Source organism: Neopsephotus bourkii, unplaced genomic scaffold, assembly GCF_033783945.1.
Source record: "Neopsephotus bourkii isolate Nb327-2 ecotype Australia unplaced genomic scaffold, CSIRO-AGI_Nbou_v1 NB_96, whole genome shotgun sequence".
In the NCBI taxonomy this organism is placed as follows: Eukaryota; Metazoa; Chordata; class Aves; order Psittaciformes; family Psittacidae; genus Neopsephotus; species Neopsephotus bourkii.
The window spans coordinates 147,684-168,472 of NW_026900613.1; the positions used below are offsets into that span (position 1 = coordinate 147,684).

The window sequence follows — 20,789 nt, forward strand, 5'->3', positions numbered from 1 at the left end:
AAATTAAGAATACAAAACCTGCAGTTTGATCTTGCTAAAAAGCTCAAATGATAACAAAAGTTAAATTTGATAAACCCCTTTGCTAGTATTTTCATGGTGAGTGAAAGTCTGGTGGTGGGAAAAGGTGCTGAAGGAATCTTATGCCTTGTTTTTTAATGGTTATGATTTCAGCATGAAGCATTCCCATGTCCATTAAGCATTACAATGTCATGGAGTGAGTGCATTATTCTGCAAAAACTCCTTCCAGGGTTTCACTGGTGTGATTGTTACTTGTCTTTTTTGGATCATATAGGGGCTTCTCTGAGAGCATTGGTCACTGTCTGTAGACTAACGAAGAGTATTATTCTCTGCAGCTGATAGTCTCTGTTAGATGTTGCTTTTAAGCATGCTACCACTGTGCACATTTTATTGCCATTTAAATAAAGTGTATTACAAGCAGTAAACCAAAAATTTCTTTACAACTAGTTGACATTCATGAGAAATTTTATCCAGCAAACCTCTCAATAAGTTTTTTAGGAATCAATATGTGTATTGTAACATGCTAAAATATATAAAATATTTATCACCAATAGTCTATCATAATATTTCTTAGTTTATTTAATCTGTATTCAGAATTGTCAGTTTTTGTTTTTAATAACTGAGTAGAGCAGAACTTACAATTATTTGCAACTGTCAAATGACCATTACCAGCTTACATGACTATTGATCAGAACAACTGTTACTTACCAGAGGGAATCTCCATACGGCTTCCATGAAAATGGTGGAAGGCTAAAAAAGTATATTTGATCTGTTACAGACTCACAGAGTCATAGAATGGTTAGAGTTGGAAAGCACCTTAACATCTAGTTCCAACCCACCTGCCACGGGCAGGGACACCTCACACTAAACCATGTCACCCAAGGCCCTGTCCAGCCTGGATGTGAACACTTCCAGGGATGGAGCATTTGCCCCTTTTTTGCGCAACCTGTTCCAGTGCGTCACCACCCTCACAGTAAAGAATTTCTTCCTTATATTCAGCCTAAATCCTCCCATTTAAATTTAAACCCATTGCCCCTTGTCCTTCCACTACAGTCCCTGATGAAGAGTCCCTCTCCAGCATCCTTGTAGGCCCCCTTTAGCTACTGGAAGGCTGCTATAAGGTCTACTTTCCACATTAAGGAGTATCCATTTTTTGCTGTTACCATTACATACCATTTGGCTATACTAAGAAGGAATGCGAGAGAAGTGTTGCTAGCATGTATCTTTAAAAATACTCATGAGTCAAAAATATCTGTAAACAGAGAAGGAAGCTAAATTGCCTTCAGGTGAAAACACAGGTAGGGAAAACAAACACCCTGGAAGAATTTTAGTCTGCCACTGGTAATGTTTCCACTGATTTCCTCATCCTGGGACAGGAGTTGTGTTTTATTCTTCTACAGGGAGCAGCCAGGTAGTAAAGTTGTAATATTGCCAGGTAACTTGTGCCTTGAGACCTGATCAGGTGAGTTTGACTTTTGATGTTCAGTGTAGCAACGGCTAAAATAGTTGTTTGTTTGGTTTTTTTGCTTAAGCAAACTAGTTTTAGAAATAACTTAGTAAACTAACTTTGCCACACACATAAACATCGTTTCACTACTTTTCAGTGTGTTTTTCTTTTCTTCCAGTATAGTATAATATGCATTATACCCAAATTTGAATAAGGTGCACATAACTGTAAAATATATTGCCATCTCAAGCATACAGCTATTGTCTGGAGTAGAATTTTGAATACATGTATGTGCTTGTTTAATATTATGTTTGTATCTGTGTACAGAAAGCATAGAAACAATGTGGGACCAAGCAAACCTATTTCTCAGCCACGAAGAAATATTGTAGGCTGCAGAATACAGCATGGATGGAAAGAAGGTAGTGGACCTGTAACACAATGGAAGGGCACAGTTCTTGATCAAGTTCCTGTAAATCCCTCTCTCTATCTTATAAAGTATGACGGATTTGACTGTGTGTATGGACTAGAACTGCACAAAGATGAAAGAGTTTCAGCACTTGAAGTTCTTCCAGACAGAGTTGGTAAGTGTTCTGGGTTTTTCTCCTAAATTCACATACATATAACCTGACATCTACTGTTAAATATTCTCTACTAATCATCCCAGACTTCCCTCAAGATAACATCTGACCACTTTAATGTTACTAGTTAATTTCATTGATGTCTCATGGCAGGTAATCTAAATGCTCTGTTTAAATTTTCTTGATTCCACAAAGATTTGATGATACCAATGAGTGCATTGTTGTCTTCAGCCTTAAAGTAATAGGCAGTACATTCTGTAGGTTTTTTTAGATTAACATTGATATTTCTGTTAGAATTAAATGGTTGGTGTTTTCTGTTCTGTCTGACAGTACTAATGTCACATTTCCTCATGTAGTTCCCCTAAGTACTTTTAATAATGGGGGGGGGGGGGGGTTAGAAGGTAATCTTCTGAGTGAAAAAACTTGATTAGTATCAAGGCTTTTTGATCCTCAAAATCATCAAAGTTCGGTGTTTATTTACGCAAGGAATTACTAATTCGTAAAATAAGCCGGTGCTGCTTCTGACTGCAAAACAATTGGTAGCAGTCTCTAGAGTGGCATTAGAGAGAACCAAACCCCAAAGTTTCATTAATAACTTCATAGAATTCTTTTGTGATTGGCCTGTCTTCCTCTTCTCCCCTGCCTGCCTCTCCCCATCCAGTGTCTAGTTAAAATACAAAGAGCCTGCTCTGCTGTGGCCTCGGTTGATCTCCCTTTACCTTCCATTTATCCTTGATTGTTTAACCATAGGGAGTACAATGGTGTATTGTTATTGTAATAAGATTTTGAACTTCTGCAGCTCTTCAATAGTAAACTCTCTGAAATGGACAGTATTTGTTTTGTATACAAATTGACTTAACTTCCAATCAGAAGCTGCTTATAAGTCAGGGTAAAGGTTATTTTTCACAAAGACATACATATATCTGTGCATTCGAATAAAGTTACGAAATGCTGTCATTTCAGCTTCATCTCGAATTAGTGATGCCCACCTGGCAGACACAATGATTGGTAAAGCTGTGGAACATATGTTTGAGACAGAGGATGGCTCAAAAGATGAATGGAGGGGGATGGTTTTGGCTCGAGCTCCTATTATGAACACGTGGTTTTATATTACCTATGAGAAAGATCCCGTCTTGTACATGTACCAACTCTTAGATGATTATAAAGAAGGTGACCTTCGCATTATGCCCGATTCAAGTAAGTAAGCCAGTTACCGTTTTCTTCTAGAAAGTGGTAGCTTTTTATGTTAATCTTTGGCTGTATTTTATTTATGGACAGGAGAACTGAAAAAGATCTTGTTTGTTACTCTGGTCATTGCCTTTTCTATTCTTTTTTTTTTCCTAAGGATAACAGCTAACAAAAATTATGGCACAACAAAGAACATCTGTGTTAACTGCTGAAATTTTACTTTTATCAGCAGTGACGTATGCAAGGAAAAGCATTTTCCATAGTTATTCCTAATTCTGGCTAAAATATCTACGTACTACTGTGGAAGACTTTCTACTTATATTTTATAATGAAACTGAGAAACCGGAAGTTTTCTGCTGTTGTTTTCTTGCAGAAGTACCACAGCTCATCAAGATGGCACTTGTGTTTCTGAAGCAGTTCTTCTGGGAGTAATATTTGGGACCAGCTAATAGATTTATTTTGTTGGGCTAGGTGTCTTCAGTGTGGAAAACTTCTGAGTAGTTTCTTGAGGGAAAGAAGTACTAATCTTATAAAAAATTAATTTTCTCTCACATATTTCAACACACTAGCAAGAAGAATATTTCAGCAGATTGAGGGATATTTTTTTCCTCCCTTCTTGAAATGAAAGTCATTGGGACTTTTCTGATTAATTTAGAAGAATTTTCACAGAATCAATATTGTTCAAGAGATTCAAAAAGCCAGTGCAAAGAGGGGGGCTGGGGGAGAGTGGGGAAGAAGAAAAAATGCTTGTAAAACGATACTTTTTTATTTCTCCCGTTTACCTAAAACAGACTCTGTGAAAGGGAAAATCTGGGCTTTAAAGAAAATTAATAATTAGGTAACTGTAGTGGTTGGCTACATAGTGCTTTACAGAAGTACTGATTACAGCTAATTTGTGGAGTTTGAGACTCTTGTCCTTCAGGTCTGGCACTGATAACAGTCTGCTGGCTAAACAAGTGGCACTTACTTGCATGTCTGTAGTTAATCATCAGTGTTTAGATATTTTTCCCCCACCACCTCCCTTATCAGCTGTTAAGAGTGGGGGAGAAAAAACATATTTGCTGCTTGTAAGGAGTGATCCACAAATGTTAATGGAAAAGTGACCTTCCTCTCCTGAATGAAGCAAGCTCTTTCAGATTTGAACCCTCAGTTAACTTGTTCTTTATCTAAACTGTTAAAAAGGACTTGGAGTGTATTTTAAGTCTGCTTCGTTTTCTTGCACTTTGGGGGTAGGGATAGGGAAAGAGCTTATATGCTTTCCTCCCATTTAAGATCTAATTGGTTTTAGTGCACTTTTTCATTCATGCTCACCACCAGACTATTTACTGCTTACCTGTTTGTGAAACACTCTTCAAGTATTTGCCACCTTCACTGAATCTGAATGCTTTCCAGATCTTTTTAGTTGTGTCCTGAAGTCAATGACTGAGTGTTAACAGTGGTATTTTTCAAAGCAGGTTTTAGACTACCTGGGAAGTACACCTATAAATTTGGTGGAACTTGCCACAGTAGTTATAACTTACGTTTCTAGGAAGTGCTTTCTTTTCATATACAGGTTTTGCATATGGGAGGAGACCAAAATTTGGGTAATTTCTTTAAAACTTTTCTTCATGATACTAAAACTGTGTCAACACTTTGTAATTCCTTCTAAATGCAAATGTAAGAGTTCAACTTGCATCTTTGCCAAGGAGACTCTTCACATAAAACTGGTATTAAGAAGATGCTACCTACATGTGCTAGTGCATTTACAGAGGAACTGAAACAAAAATTGAAAGAAGAACTTCTCAAGTTTGTGGAAGAATCTTAAGTGTAAGCTAGTCTGTTAATTCCATGTTTTCGGCTTTTTTATTTGCGAGTTCTTCCACAGCTCTCAGAGCAGAAAAGAAAATGGGTAAACTCTGTACGGGGTACTTAATGTGACCTTGGAACAAAAACATTAAATTAAAAGCTTAAGATTTCCATAATAAAAAGCTACATCAGGTGTGAACTTTACTAAGAAATTTCCTTACTGGGGTACAAAACACAAGTTTATCTAAACTGGTCAAAAAGAAGACAAACTGAGAAAATACGCTGTGGTTGGCTTCCAGTTCTCCAGTACTGTGTTTTCACCTACTGTCACATTTGGTTTGTGATCGGGTTGTAACCAACCCCTTGGTAATGAGCATGATACAAATCATGCATTTTGTACCCAGATCCGGCATAGGCATCATCTAAAATACAAGGATATTCTGGGTAAGTTTTGCTAGACAAGAAATTAACATGGTTAGACTTCGTCAACAGCATTATTCCACTATGGAGTCCAAAGTCCCTTTTCATGAGGAGTTTACACTTGCATTTTAGAAGAGATGTTTTTGTTGCAGTGGTGTGCATGCATTGAAACACTGAAGAAATGCATGTGTGGAAGAGACCAGTCAGCCTCACCTCCATTCCTGGGAAAGTGATGGAACACCTAATCCTTGGTGCCATCTTAAGGCATATCAAGGATAAGAGGGTTATGAGGGACAGTCAACATGGCTTCACCAAGGGGAAATCATGCTTGACCAATCTCGTAGCCTTTTATGAGGAAATAACACGGTGGATGGATGATGGCAGAGCGGTGGATGTGGTCTACCTTGACTTCAGCAAAGCGTTTGACACAGTCTCCCACAGCATCCTTGCAGCTAAATTGAGGAATTGTGGTCTGGATGATTGGGTAGTGAGGTGGACTGTGAACTGGCTCAAGGGAGAGAAGCCAGAGAGTTGTAGTCTATGGGGCGGAGTCTAGTTGGAGGCCTGTATCTAGTGGAGTGCCTCAAGGGTCAGTACTGGGACCAGTATTATTTAATATATTCATCAATGATTTAGATGAGGGAATTGAGTGTACTATCAGCAAGTTTGCTGATGACACTAAGCTGGGAGGAGTGGCCGACACGCCAGAAGGCTGTGCTGCCATCCAGCGAGACCTGGACAGGCTGGAGAGTTGGGCAGGGAATAACTTGATGAAATATAACAAGGGAAAGTGTAGAGTCCTGCATCTGGGCAGGAACAACCCCAGGTTCCAGTATAGGTTGGGGAACGACCTGTTAGAGAGCAGTGTAGGGGAGAGGGACCTGGGGGTCCTAGTGGACGACAGGATGACCATGAGCCAACACTGTGCCCTTGTGGCCAAGAAGGCCAATGGCATCCTGGGGTGTATTAGAAGGGGGTGGTTAGTAGGTCGAGAGAGGTCCTCCTTCCCCTCTACTCTGCCCTGGTGAGACCTCATCTGGAATATTGTGTCCAGTTCTGGGCCCCTCAGTTCAAGAAGGACAGGGACCTGCTGGAGAGAGTCCAGCGCAGGGCAACTAAGATGATTAAGGGAGTGGAGCATCTCCCTTATGAGGAAAGACTGAGGGAGCTGGGTCTCTACAGTTTGGAGAAGAGAAGATTGAGGGGTGACCTTATTAGTGTATATAAATATATAAAGGGGGAGTGTCACGAGGATGGAGCCAGGCTCTTGTCAGTGGCAAACAATGATAGGACAAGGGGCAGTGGGTACAAAGTAGAACACAAGAGGTTCCTTAAACTTCCATGTGAGTTTTAAAGGAGACTCTGCAGTAGTTTTCCATATTGAAAAATTCCATTAATGTCTACCAAAGTACACTGTTTTTGTGTTACAGATGATTCACCTCCTGCAGAACGGGAACCAGGTGAAGTTGTGGACAGCCTGGTAGGCAAACAAGTGGAATATGCCAAAGAAGATGGCTCAAAAAGGACTGGCATGGTCATTCATCAAGTTGAAGCCAAACCATCTGTCTATTTCATCAAGTTTGATGATGATTTCCATATTTATGTCTACGATTTGGTGAAGACATCCTAGACATCATCGTGAACTTTTGCCAAATTTGTGGAACTGTTAAATGTAAAATTTGTAGACACAAAGACTTGACTGCTTTCCAGTTTAATGAAAGCTTAAATGTCCCTGCGAACCCACAATCTCTGCCAGCAAAACTGTTTTGTTCTGAATAATATAAACAAACGTGACATTTTGTGTAAGAGAGCTCCTTTTCCTGAAGGAAGTTGATATATTTGGGCAGGAGGGAATTAAAAGCAAAGAACAGCTGCAAATTCAAGCTGTGTAAAGTTGATCTAGTATTGTAACCATTAATCTAAATTTTTTCATAGATTTAACTTTTTCTTCAACCTTGCACTCACTTGTTCAACTGCCACATGCAGGTGTAGTTTGATATTTTGATATGCCTTCTTTTGTAACATTAAATTTAATTTTTTGACTACTAGCAGTCCTTGTTTTCAGGGTTGGGACAGAGGTGACTTTTCTGAAAGGTTTCAACTGTTTGTTCAGCATTGAGGAGTGCCTAACCCAAGTAACATCAGTCTGCCGTGTTTCTACACTTCATTTCAAATTTAGCTTTTTAAGAACTTGCAATACATAGTAATACTTGTACATTTTTACTAGTCACAGGGCAGTAGGATATCAAATGTTTGACTTAATGCACCTTTCAGTGAAAAGGCTTTAAACTATAAAAATGCATTTAATCTGTATAACCAGTTAATTAGAAAATGCAGGTTAATGGCCCATATTGAGAAGTTGTAGGAACCAGTAAAATACATGCCACAAGGCTGCCTTCAATCCTAAATGTTGTACTTCTTTCTTTCTTTGTTATACACACTTCTTAGCAAAACCCAAGTGCTTGGTGCCACAACTTTTAACAGTATATATGCTACTTCAGAAGACTTTAGACTACACATTGGCAATCGGTAGTCTCTCATTTAATATCAAAACCTAGCAACCTGAATGTTTATGTGTGGACTTAGAAGCCTAATAGTAGTTAAATAAATAAATACAGTCTCATGCCAGCGGAGTGGGGAGGGGGTGTCCTTTCACATTCAAGACTTACTGTAGAGAAGGAGAAGCAGTTGTTGCCTTCTGCTCAGTCTGTTGCATTTCTTTGGTTTGTTCTTAACCATTTTGGTTCAGGAAGGCATCTTCCCAATTAATTCTCTTTCTGGCTTTTCCACATAAGGAGTGTCTGGACAAATCTACAGCTTAAACCTGTTGCCTTTTGTGGTATACATTGTACTTGCTTTGAGGTATGCTGTTAACATAAATTTCATTCTATGAACACAAGAGTTCTGTATGCCAGTGGTGTACTATCTGATGGAAGCTGTAGGCAGTCTCAGTGGTTCAGTCATCTGCATTAGATGGTGGATGTAAATAGCAGCCCACAACAGCAAAATCCTGTCATAGTTTTGATCTTGCAAGTTAGTTGTAAATGTTTTCCAGTCAAGATTTTTAAGTATGGCAGTCTTTAAAAGCATGAGAATTGCAACAAGGATTGGCACAGCAACAGAATTGTCATGGTACATTAAGGCAGAGCTCTGCAAGTTTCAGCCAACTGCTTCACAGAAATACAGTATGTGAAGACAGTCAACACTTGATGGAAGGAACAAATACTCTGATAATCTAACCATATGCCATTAGTGGAAGGATGCAGGAGAGATGCTGTTAATCAGAGATTAGAGGTCTGAGTGACCTCTGTTATGGGTATTCTTGATATTGAAGACTCAGTGGTTTAAGCCCCTTTGTCAGCTGTTTTGCCTGATTTCATATTTTAGCCTTAAGGCTTGTGCCTCATTATGCTGTTGAATGGTAATAAATACTCTCCATATAAATATGATACCTTAATTCTTTGTCCATTGCTATTATATTGCGTATGTCCAGTATTTCATCATGGGCAACCAAAGGCAGGCTGTTGTCTTTCAGTGAATAGCTTCTCAACACAGTCCTTAAGCACTAGGTACCCCAGTCGTAAATGTTCCTTGTGTTTTGAACAAAGTGAGCAGATTTGCAACACAATGTTTTCATCCTGCAGATCTGTTATGTGTTTTCTATTGACTCTTAAGAGTCCTGCATGTAAATCTCAAAGCTGAGCCTGGCTCCATGAGCCCAAGTTGGTATCTGTGGCACAAGAATGAGTGAGTGTATTGATCATACACAAGATACATGAATAACCTAGTACACTGAACTTTGGGCATCTGAGGAATACAAGATTTGGTTTGAAATATCTGAGATTTAGGTCTACTGGAACATTTTTAGCATTAGGCTTGCATTTGTGGGTTTTCTGCAAGCCTCGTGGATACACCATGTATTCTGCCTATTAGAGTATAATCTATAAACTGTAAATTTAATGGTTGTTTTTGGATGTCCCCATTGTCTGTTCAGTGGGTATTTCTTTTCATCTTTTATTTTGCCTCTTTTTTTTTTTTTTTTTTATTTTTTTTTAATAGCTTAGACCACCTTTTTTGAGGCTTGAGACTAATTCCACTCCCTGCCCATCTGCTTTGGGCTTTGTTTTTAGGCTCATGTTTCAGATCTGCATGCAGTGCTTGCGTTACCCTGGTAACTAAATGTTGGTTCCTTGTTATAGGGGTTCAACATTACTTTCCAAAACCACATAGGGCTTGTGATGGCACAAGCCATGGATCTTTGTATAAAAGTTATCCGCCTTTCACATTTACCTGCTGTAGTATTGTTGTATATTGTGTGTGTGCGTGTGTGTGACGTCAGGCTGCCATGTAAAACTTCTTAAAAGGGAAAAAAAAAAATAAATGCAGACCATCCTTTTTTGCATGCTTAGAGGGTTAGAACATTCAATGTAACAAACTAAAGTTGCATGTTAAAATGTTTAGGTTTTTGTTTTGTTCTGTTTTTATTTTGTGTTCAGTTTTTTGTGAATTTGCTTATTGTGCTGTTTTAATGGTTGTTAGTAGGATTAAATGCACCGGTGAGACGAGCATAGTGCCAACAGAAGGTAATTTTCCAGTTGTATGTGTCATACAGCATTTGAAGGGACCAAGTATTCTGTTACAGAAAAAATAAAATTGCAGTTGATTAACAAAACACTACATTTTTCTTCTTTCTTTTGAGTGCCAAACCCTAAACAATGTTGGAGTAGACTATGGTGAAAAACTTTTTTGGGTTGTTTTTTGTTTGTTGGTTGGTTTTTTTGTTGGGGTTTTGGGTTGGGTTTTTTGTTTTCTTTTGTTTCTTTGATTGGTTTTGGGGGGTACTTTTTGGTTTTTTTTTTTTTTTCTTTTTCTTTTTTTTTAATAGCTAGAAGCCTCCTTTAAGGAAATTATTTTAAAATGGAGGCTTTATCTTCAGGTAGAATTGACTTAAGTTGCTTCAGGGGAAAATAATTGTGGTAAAAACAGTTTCTGGTTCCTTGAAAATGCTGTGCTTTTTGTATTTTACATCATTAGTGCAATTTGGATGGTTCTTGGTATGTGTATAGTTCAAAGGTCTTCGTGTTCACATTTTTAAATTAGGTAATGACTTCATCTTTAGAGCTTGGTTTCATTATTTTTATTTTATTTTGAACAATGTAGACAGTTCCCTGTTCTCTGCATTTAGAAGTATAAACACTTTAAATCTGTTACTTAATTCTGTAAGTAATTTTTATAATTATGATGTAACTCTATCCTTAAAACATTTAAAATAAACCCTTTATGTGCAACTTACGACTGTAAGCTTTGTTCTCATGAGCAAAACGTAGTGATGTGATTTCCAGTTGTGAAGAAGCAGTTTCTTCAGTTTTCTAATTAAACAGGATTTATTATTTTAACTCTGAGCCCTGTATGCTGGTATAATACTTGGCCTATAAAGCAAGTTTGCTTGCAAAGTCAAATATTTTTTTTTTTTCTTTTCTTCCAAGTAAGTATAAATGCTGATAAGATGGAACTTGGCAGAGGTGAAACACTGCTTAAACTGTATTTTACCAAACACAGAAACACTCCCCTCCAGGGGATTATGCAAGTCTGTGAAGGAGTCTGTTTCCATATGATAAAAAAGTATTTCAGCAGTTGGAAACAGCAGAAGCGTTTGACAGTGTTTGTGATTCATTTGACTGCTTTGAATTAATAAAATTCAAAATTAAGCACACTTTTAATAAATTATAAAAAAGCACGGTTGATCTCAATTAGAGGTGATGAACAGAGGCAATAACAGATGCAGATTTTTTAAAGTCATACAAGTTGTTATAATTAATGTATTAGAATTAATATTTTTATGTTGTTAAGGCAGATTTCAGTATTGAACAGGTTTTATTTATTCCTACCTCGTTTCTGATAATAAAGAGGAAAGTGCTACATGGATACCCCAGAATACATTTTTTGTCATCAAGCTTGATGCCAAGTGCTGAAGATACTGAAGATCTTTGGGCATGCCAGCTTACAGTTGGGATGAATACCCAAGCCTCTTCTTCAGTTCCCTTAGATCAGTGTCCTATTTATTGCATTCTGTTGCCTGAGAGGTCGGTCCCAGTGAAGGTTTATGTTGTGTCCATCTGCCAATTAGGGAGAGTCTTGAGGCTTTGCTTTAGCAAAAGTACCACATCCAAAAAGCACATGTTCTGTGTGAGCTGGCTACATTAAATTATAGTTAAAAATAGACAACACTAATTTTTTATTACTTAATTCCTGAACCTGTTCTTTATTGCAGCTGATGAGCCAGCCTGTCTTGTAGCATCGTCGTCATATAGGAAGGAGCTTTATGAAAACAAAAAACTTCTCTGTTACTGCAGTAATGAAACTGCCCCTGAAAGCTGGTTACTTACAAGCTCCTTTGCAAGCACTTCCAATGTCAATGCTTTGAAGGCAGTAACATCCCACAGATTTAGGAGGGTGGAATCTGCCTGAAGCTACAGCCTTAATACTACTGTATTCTGTTTCCATATGTGTCAGGCTCCTCGTTGTGCATGAGCACTTTATACCTTCAGAAAAACAGCTTCTTGCTGCTCAGTGAGTTACTTATTTTGAAACCAGTATTTTCTAAACTAGTCATGCTGTAAGAGTTGAGGCACTGAAGACTTCAGTGGATTGCCATTACATTTTTGAAAGGATAAGCTTTAGTAAGGGTATTTTGGAGAAGGCTGGGCTGCTGCAATTTAAGCTCATTAAAGTCTAAAAGGAGAGGTGTGTTCATTCATCCTCAAGCACTGGCTAATAACATATATTCACTTTTTTTCACACACTTAGAAGCAGTTTTTTCAGTGTGTATATTTTCTGTTTTGGTAAGTTCCCTGTCCTGGCGTGTTACATCACTCTCTGCCAGAATCAATACCTTACCATTTTAATTCATTTCAGGATAGGCAGCCTGGGAAAGCTGTCAGGCTACTTAAACATTTTCAGGCTCTGCACTTCCCAGTTTAATCACTGCCTATGAATTCCCTGATACTTCCTCCAAAGTCAGAGTGCAGAACTGCATATGCATGACATACCAGTGGGTTCTCAGCAGTGTAAGGAAGCTGGTGTCAACTTAAATCTTCCCTGTTCTACTTAGATGTTGATTTCGTATTTCTGCACACTTTTTCTGAAATCAGTTACGATTTGCATAACTTCACTTGTACACAGTGTAAATGGCTTTCCAGCCTAATGGTTAAAAAACCTGTATGCTTTGGCACTGTTTCTACCCAGGCCCATGCAATTAATCCTTAAGTTTATTTGTATTCAGTGGAATCTGACTTCTACAAGTCCTTTTTGAACATTTGGGTGTGTTTTGGTGCCACGTTGTTCCTCAGGTCTGCACTATAGACTCATCTGTTAGAAGCTGATGTTGGTAATGAACGTGGACATCTGCACATTTACTTTGATTTCAGCAAACTTCTTTGGTTACTTCTTAATAATGTTCCACCCAGACCTGACTGAGTAATCGACAGCTTTAAATGCATATTCATGTTAATTATTGTCATGTAAACGGCCACTATTTTGGGAGAGGAGACTATTACATTTGTATGGAAGTTTGCTCAGTAATAAGGCAGCACTAGGTATGAAAAGGAAAAGAGCTTTACCCATTTCACTCAACTGGGTTTTGGGATGATGATTTTTAGTCCCATTACACTAACTAGCTACACATGGTATATACTCACCTTTGAACTGGACTGTGTAATGACTTCTTAAATTACCTTCACAAAGACTTTTACAGTTGGAGTCATGCAATGGGAATACTGGTCATGCTTTCCATAAAAGTTCGAATTAATTTGATTTTACAACACTGAAGAGTAACTCCTACCTATTTTAACTTTCAGAAGCAGTTCTCTAACTTAAACTCTCATGAATTTAATGAATCAAAAACCAAAGTAACCTTTTAAGCTGTTAGAACAAAACAAATCAATGCTAACAGCAGAAGCACTGGAGAAGAAACCTGTAATGATTCAAAGATTATGTTCAAAAATATAGAAAGGATAGCAAGAGCAAGTTTTAGAAGTACCTTTCTGTTACATCACCACACATTTCATTAGGGAAGGTGTCTTGCTGGGAATCCTTGTTAATGTCTGCCTTTGTTCACCCATTCACAGTCTTCTGCCTTAAAAGGAAACTCATTCTGCCTGACACAAAACTCTCTGCTATTATAAGTGTGGCTCAGTGTGTTTTCTACTCGGAACCTGGCAGATGGGAAGAACAAAATGAAACAGTGGAATTATGGTGCCATTTCCTTAAAAAGCAAGGCAGAAAAGCTAACTACTCTGATTCAGAACTTGTGATGGCAGGGAAAAAAATGGACCCAGCATATACTGATCGTGAGCTGAGAACATGAGTTCATTTCAAATGAATGGAAGTAAGACTGACCAAGAAGATGCTCATAAAAATAAAATGTTTTTACAGAGGACAAAAGGAAATGACTAATTCTTGCCTAGGATGGACAATTCTTTCTAATGCTGTGAATCCGAACATCATTACCCTGATTTTAACTTGGTATTACAAGGCTAGCAGTGTATGTGGAAGATTCATAGCATTTTGTTTTCCGCAGAATTAGTTTAATAGACAGAATTTCTCACATATAAGACATAAGTTATGCAGGCAAATGGCCCAAATCAACATCATGTGTACTCTAAATTCTGAATTTTTCATTCAACAAACAACGCTTGCAGATTACAATATTCTAACTACCTAAATTACTACTAATTATTACTAACCAATCATATTCCTACAGATAATCTGAAAGTGTAGAAACAGAGATTTGAATTGCTTGAGATTTTTATAGAATGCTGCCATGGGTAGAAGGAAGGAAATGCTTGAAGAATGATAAAAATGTCACTGCAGAAGATCTGTGATACCCATGTTCATATCCCTGAAAACCATTTTTACTACATGTTTTGTGCTGAGATGCGCCTCTGTGGAATAAAACCTGTTTTTTACATTCAATATATGTTCTAGATTGAAAAGATGAGCAATGCTGATGACTTTGTCCACTGTGAGTCAATAAAAACAAAGTACATACTGTGCTGCTAGAGACGAAATTTGAATCCTGTAGATAACCTGTTTTTCTATAAACTGTCTGATCATATTGCTGGCAAGGATCTTAGAAATAACTAACGCAATTTTGTTTGGTTTGTGTTGCGTTTGTTTTTCTTACTGGGATAAATCATTGATCCTGGCAGTGTAAAGGTGCAGAATAACTACCAGAGAAAATGGTGCCATGGAGTGAAGAAGTCACCTGGCCAATGGACTGACAATTGTCCAGTCACCTGGACTGCTTTTTGGGATGGCAGTAAGAGAGCAGGCACCATCAAGGCAGAGCAGCAACCAAACCCACTTTTTACAAGGCTCTCTATCATAGCTACAGATATATAAATACTTAGTTCTGAAGCAATAATCCTTTAATCACTGGGCTAAATTAAGGTTGGCCCTGTCCCATGCCATAGTGCCCTCTTTGCAAGGTGGTTGATAACACGTAACAAAGGCTCTGCCTTGATGCTGTGGTGCAGGGGAGTCCTGTCTCAATCTGTCCTGTCTCAATCTGTTACTTGCTTTCAAGGCCCAAGTCCATCTCACAGGAAGGATTTGTGCCACAGCCAACTGGGGATGCAGAATGCGATGTGGTTTCACTGTCAACGGTGAAGACTTATGTTTTGAGGCTTCTTTAAAACTTAACTCCCTATCTATGCAGGAAACGTATCTGCCCTTCTAGCAGCAAATAACCTGCAAAGTAGAGCTTCAAGGTCCTTGCACCCCAGGCCTGACATTCTGCCTCTTCACTGTGTCCCATTTGCAGTGATGTGTTCCTGTGGCTTAGGCCCAGTACGGTCTCTGGAGCAGCCAGTTATTAGAGTAAACAGCCTTCTAATTTCTTGCTTGTGAAGAAAATAAAGATGATTGAGTTCAAATAATTATTTCTCTGAATTGTTTCAGCCATAGAGCAAATTTTTGGATGAAGTTATTCTTGGGATCCAAGAACATAATATAGCTGTATTGGGTATACATGTCAAGGTGTTGGCAGCAGGGAGACTGTAGGGAGAAAAGGCCAGCAGCTGCCCCTCTGTTGGGGACAACCAGCCCCAGAGACCCACCTCAGGACACAGCTGAGCCCACCAGCCAAGCTGGTGGTGACTCAGGGAAAGCGTATTAGAGAAAGGGTACAAAATGCTGCAAAAAGCTGTGAGAAAGGAGTAAGAATATGAGAGAAACAGCTCTGCAAAATGCCAGAGTCAGTGAAGAAGGAGGAGAGGAGGTGCCTGTGGTGCAGATCATGGTGAGGCAGGCTGTGGCCCTGCAGCCCATGGACATCCACCGTGGAGCAGATTCCATCTGCAGCCATGGAGGACCCAGTGCTGCAGCCAGGTGGACATGCCCTGAAGGGAACTGCAGGTCACAGAGAGTCCGTGCTGGAGCAGGTTCATGGTAAGAACTGCAGCCCATGGGGAACCTGCACTGGAGCATTCTGTTCTTGAAGGACTGCAGCCCATGGAAAGGATTCATACTGAATCAGTTTGTGAGAACTGCCTCCTGTGGGAGAGCCCCCTTGCTGGAGCTGGGGAGAAGAATGAGGAGGAATGAGTAGTAGGGATGGAGTGTCTGATCTGGCCATAACACACACACCCCAAACCCCCCTGCTTGCACTGCTTGGAGAGGGGTGGATGTAAAAGGTTCAGGAGTAAAGCTGAGCCTGGGAAGAAGGCAGGAGGAAGATATTTTTGGCTTTGTCTTTGTTACCATCTTGCTCTTATTTTAAATTGGCATTAATTTAATGTCCCCGGGTCAAGTCTGTCTTGCTTATGATGGTAATTGATGAGCATTCTCCCTGTCTTTTATCTCAGCTGATGAAGATTTTCATCATGCTTTCTTTCCCTGGTCCGTTGAGGAGGAGGAAGAATGACAAACAGCTGGGTGACCCCTGTGGCAGCCAGGCAAGATTAACTCACTACAATAGCATAAGGATTTATTGTACTCAACAACCTTGTTTACAATTCCTGTCCCCATCCACCACCCCCAAGCTAGGGTAATTTGGTATGTAATTGAAAATGATGTGATTATATGAAAATCAAAGCTAATGCGTCAGAGAGACTATCAGGAGACACCTGAATATTTGACATATTTAATTCTCCCAAGTTAAGCGTCATTTCAGAGCTCTAAAATATAGTCTCTATTTTCTTAATGAATGTTCAGCTGAAGGATGAGTTCTTCTTTTCCAAGGCTTTTTCTTTCTGTAGTGGAGCTTCCACCTTATGCCAGTTTTCTAGTGATGTTTCTTTCTTAATGCAAAAACCACATCATGTTTTAACTGTCTTAGCTCTTAGTTATTTCTCTGTTTCTAATGGTTTTAGAACAAGACAGTGTGGGACTAAAGGCTAGGAGTGTTATCTATTCTGGGTATGTCTGTGCAAAGGGAAGGTGGTAAGATAAAACTCGTACAATATAAATTACAGCAAATCCCAGCCTTAGAATAACGTTCTCTTTATGCAAACAGCAAAAAAAAAAAAAAAAAAAAAAAAAAAAAACAAAACAAAATAGAGATTTCTCATTAAAATGAGCATGTTAGACACAAAACCCCTCCTGGACTCTATGTGCATGCCCCTGAGACAAATTACTGCATCAGGGTCAATCTGCTTTGCCAAAACTCCTATAGGAGCTCCTACCAACAGCTCCAACAGCTGTGCTGGCAGCTTGCTTATTTGCAGGAAAGTATTCTAGCTCCCAGCCCTCTAACACTCATGTCGGCTTGGCTTTCTTTTTTTTTTTCCCCAGGACTTGTTCTTCTGTTAGCTGATGAAGACGTGTATTCAGTGGGAAACTGGAATGAGGGCAGTACAAACCAAGTCTGAGTACTCAAAGCATGCTCTGTCTGTACTGGCATTACACATTATGAGTCTCTATCAAACATAATAATCTAATAAAACACCAGGTCATCTCAAGCATCTTTTTTAAAGGTGAAGCTGGAAAAAATGTTATTATGCTGAAATGATGCCATTATACATGACAAGCTTTTTGGTACTGTCATCTCTCTTTCTAGAAATAAGAAGAATATAACACTTCTTTAAAATATAACTGTTTCAAATCACCAGAACTGATATATGGCAAATGATCACCTGCAATCCTTGGATTAATTAAATAATTACAAGTCAATCTAACAGGAACAGGGGCTGCTAACAAGAGTGGCAGGAGTATGTGCAGGCTGTCTTCTCCACAACTGAAGCCTCTCATTCGAGTTTTGCGAGAAAAGCATTGTTTATATAGCAGAGGCCACCTACTTTCATGTGTGCCCATAAAAATTATTTAAAGCAACTGAAACTACCACCAAAATTCTGGAATCCTTCTTTTTAACAGAATCCTTGTGACAATCAGGACTCCTTCACCCACTAAAAGCTCTGGGAACAAACAGGATTAGATAGTGACTGGTGACTGTAGAGAACTAAGGACTAAGAATTCCTATTCTACAGGAAGTCTCATGCAGCCTTCTACTGCTGATAAGGCATAGAAATGCTGGATCTGCTACTGGATGATTCTGACCCTGAAAAGGATGCACCCAGTAAAGAGCTCTCACTAAAAAAAAAAAAATAAAAATTTTTTACTTTACTTAATTACACCAGACTGCCAAAATGATAAAGAATGAAGAGCAAAGAGTGTCCCAAAGCAAACAAACTTGAGTAGAATTTTATTACAGTACATTTCCACTGCTGCAGGCACCAACGTTGCTCCTTGTTGCCATGCTGCTGCTGAATTGGTTCCCCTTTGTACCTGTCTGGAAGTCAGAAATGCTACAGCACTGCTATATTTAGATTATCTAAGACTATCTGGCAATTCGATACACACAAACCAGGATAAAGTTAAAGGCAAAGGATGGTTGAATTGGGCTTTTTGTGCTGCAGGAAGAAATTTGTGTACCTTTGCTATTTTCCCAATATTTAGCATTGCTATGATTTTGAATCCAGGGAAGAATGCAAAGAATGTATTGTTTGAAAAGTTGTTGCACTTTTTGTAATAGTTTTTTTGCTTATTTGGAATCTATTAATAGGTTTGAGTATCTCTTGATTAAAAGAAAAATATCTTCCTTGCAATCTCTCAATTCCAGCTAACTTACAATTATTTCTAATGGCATTCTGTCCTCTTTGCTGTATGTGCTATTGTTTATTTATGCCAAGAATGCATATTAAGCTGGGACCAAGGGGTATGTTCCAAGTGCCAAATAGCAATTATTACTTATAATAATTATTACCTGCTGTTTGCAAAAATCTTGTTGCCTAAATAAAGGCGATATTCCTTACCTAAACAGTGTCTTCTGTACTAAAATACTTTGGTTCATTGATACCTGTCACAGCTCTTATTCAGTCATGAATTGATGCTGGGATCTCATGGTGGCAAGAATACTAAGCTACATCCCAGAATTTCTCCTCTCCTGGAAAAGCAAGATTCTCTTATAGCTAGCCTTTGGTGTCTGCAGTATATTGTTAGGCACTGAACAGTCTGAATAACAGTAATAAAATTGTGATTTAAAGAACCTATGCAGTACTTGTTTGGTTAATTTTCCCATTTGAAAGGAAAAAAACAAGAATATGTTATTTTGTGTTTGGAGGTTACATAAGGGAAGCAGGTCCAAGAACAGTGAGGAAGGAACATTAACAAAGTATTTGTATTACTGCTGACTATGTAGTAATGACCTGTGTGCTTGGGTCTCATGATCCCAATGGAGGAAAGGGAGTACCAAATGTGGCAGCTGTAAGGATTGCTGTGGATATCCAATAACTACTTTACTTGGCAGATTGTGTTTGGTAAAACTGATTTTTTTGCTTGCTCAGTATTTCTTTGTGCACTGGCTCTTTTCACAGCTCACTGGTTAATTTATTGGGTTGAGACAAACTTTTTTTTCACACTGTACACTGTGGAAAGTAATTTTACCTGTTTCTCATCAACGACTCAGATTATAATAACTCTTTCCTATAAAGTATATTGATATGTACTGTGAAAGCGAATTAAAACCCAATTACTTCATCTAGTTGTATCAATTTTTACTACATATTTAACTCTTTCATCCACTGGTGTGTTTCCTTTATCCTGTGCATTACATCCCTTGATGTCTCTTTTGGTCTGATTTTTCTGACTGTCTAGTGTTCACACACAGTGGAATTCTCTATTTTCTAATCTGACTTCTACATGGATTGTATTCCATAAACTTTTGCCCAACCAGTTATCTTGATTAGGTTTGTAATTTCTATTTTTTAATTACTGCACAATTTAGTACATGGTGTGCTAATGATTAAATTGAACACAGCTCTAACAAGCCTTCACCCAGGTAACACTTTACTTTGAGTAAATACAGTCAGCTTTTGCCTTACGACTCCACTGGATGTCTACAGGACTTGTCAATGCCAATTGTGTTATGCAGGTATGCATTTCCTGTAGACCCTTTAAGAATTACAAGGACATTGAAACTTTGCGTTTCACACCTTTTCACTTAAGAATCCATTATTGTGCATGTACCACTAGTTATGAGACTGTTTATTATGTTTACTGGATCAAATCCTTTACTAGGCAGAACAGTGCCAGCTATAAAAAAGGTGCATGAAGGAGAGAGTGAAGTGTATGTTCATTAAAGAAGACTTAGGGAAGACCTTATCACCATGTTCCAATATTTGAGGGGTGGCTACAAAGGAGATGGAGATTCTCATTTTACAAGAAGTCACATGGAAAAGCTGAGGGGTCATGGATGCAAGTTACTGCTGGGGAGATTCTGACTGGTCACAAGAGGAAAGTTTTTCCCAAAGAGAGCAATCAGCCACTGGAGTGACATTCCCAGGGAAGGGGTGGATTCCCCTGCATGGGGCACTTGTGAGGTTCAGCTGCACAGGGTGCTGGGACACAGTCTAGGTCATGCTTTGCCTAGGAAGGTGGGACCAGATGATCCCTGAGGTCACTTCCAACCTGGTGTTCTATGATTCTATGATTCTTCTAATTTAACTTGTACATAGCCTATAGAGACCAGAGGTGCACGAATTACACTGCCCCTAACCATGTGTTGTATTATATAGGAGTTAGCAAGTTTAAGCATTTTTTACTTCCATTTCACTACTGCTATGTATGTCTCTTTCTCATGCCCACGTCCCTCTTGTGTTGGAGCCCCAGATCTGGAAGCAGAGCCCCACGCGGCGGTATCACCAGAACGCCTCTAGATCACACCTTGTTTTGCAACGCATCCGCAGGTGATAAAGGCGGAGTGTGCCCGTGACTGTGCTGAAACCCGCATAACCACAAGGGTAACTTCGCGCCTACACTGATCCCACACCCTACAGCACCTCACACGATCCGCCCGG

The 20,789-nt window shown here is 38.9% G+C and overlaps 1 protein-coding gene across 1 annotated transcript in view; it reads left to right on the forward strand.

The window, feature by feature from the left end:
* Window positions 1-10,108, forward strand: part of SPIN1 (spindlin 1) — a 58,893-nt gene extending 48,785 nt beyond the window's left edge. The window contains exons 4-6 of the mRNA XM_061356319.1: window positions 1,793-2,046; window positions 3,007-3,240; window positions 6,867-10,108. Coding sequence (XP_061212303.1) covers window positions 1,793-2,046; window positions 3,007-3,240; window positions 6,867-7,066 — 688 coding nt within the window. The 3' untranslated portion in view covers window positions 7,067-10,108. The remainder of the gene's footprint in view (window positions 1-1,792; window positions 2,047-3,006; window positions 3,241-6,866) is intronic.
* The last annotated feature ends 10,681 nt before the right edge of the window (window positions 10,109-20,789 follow it).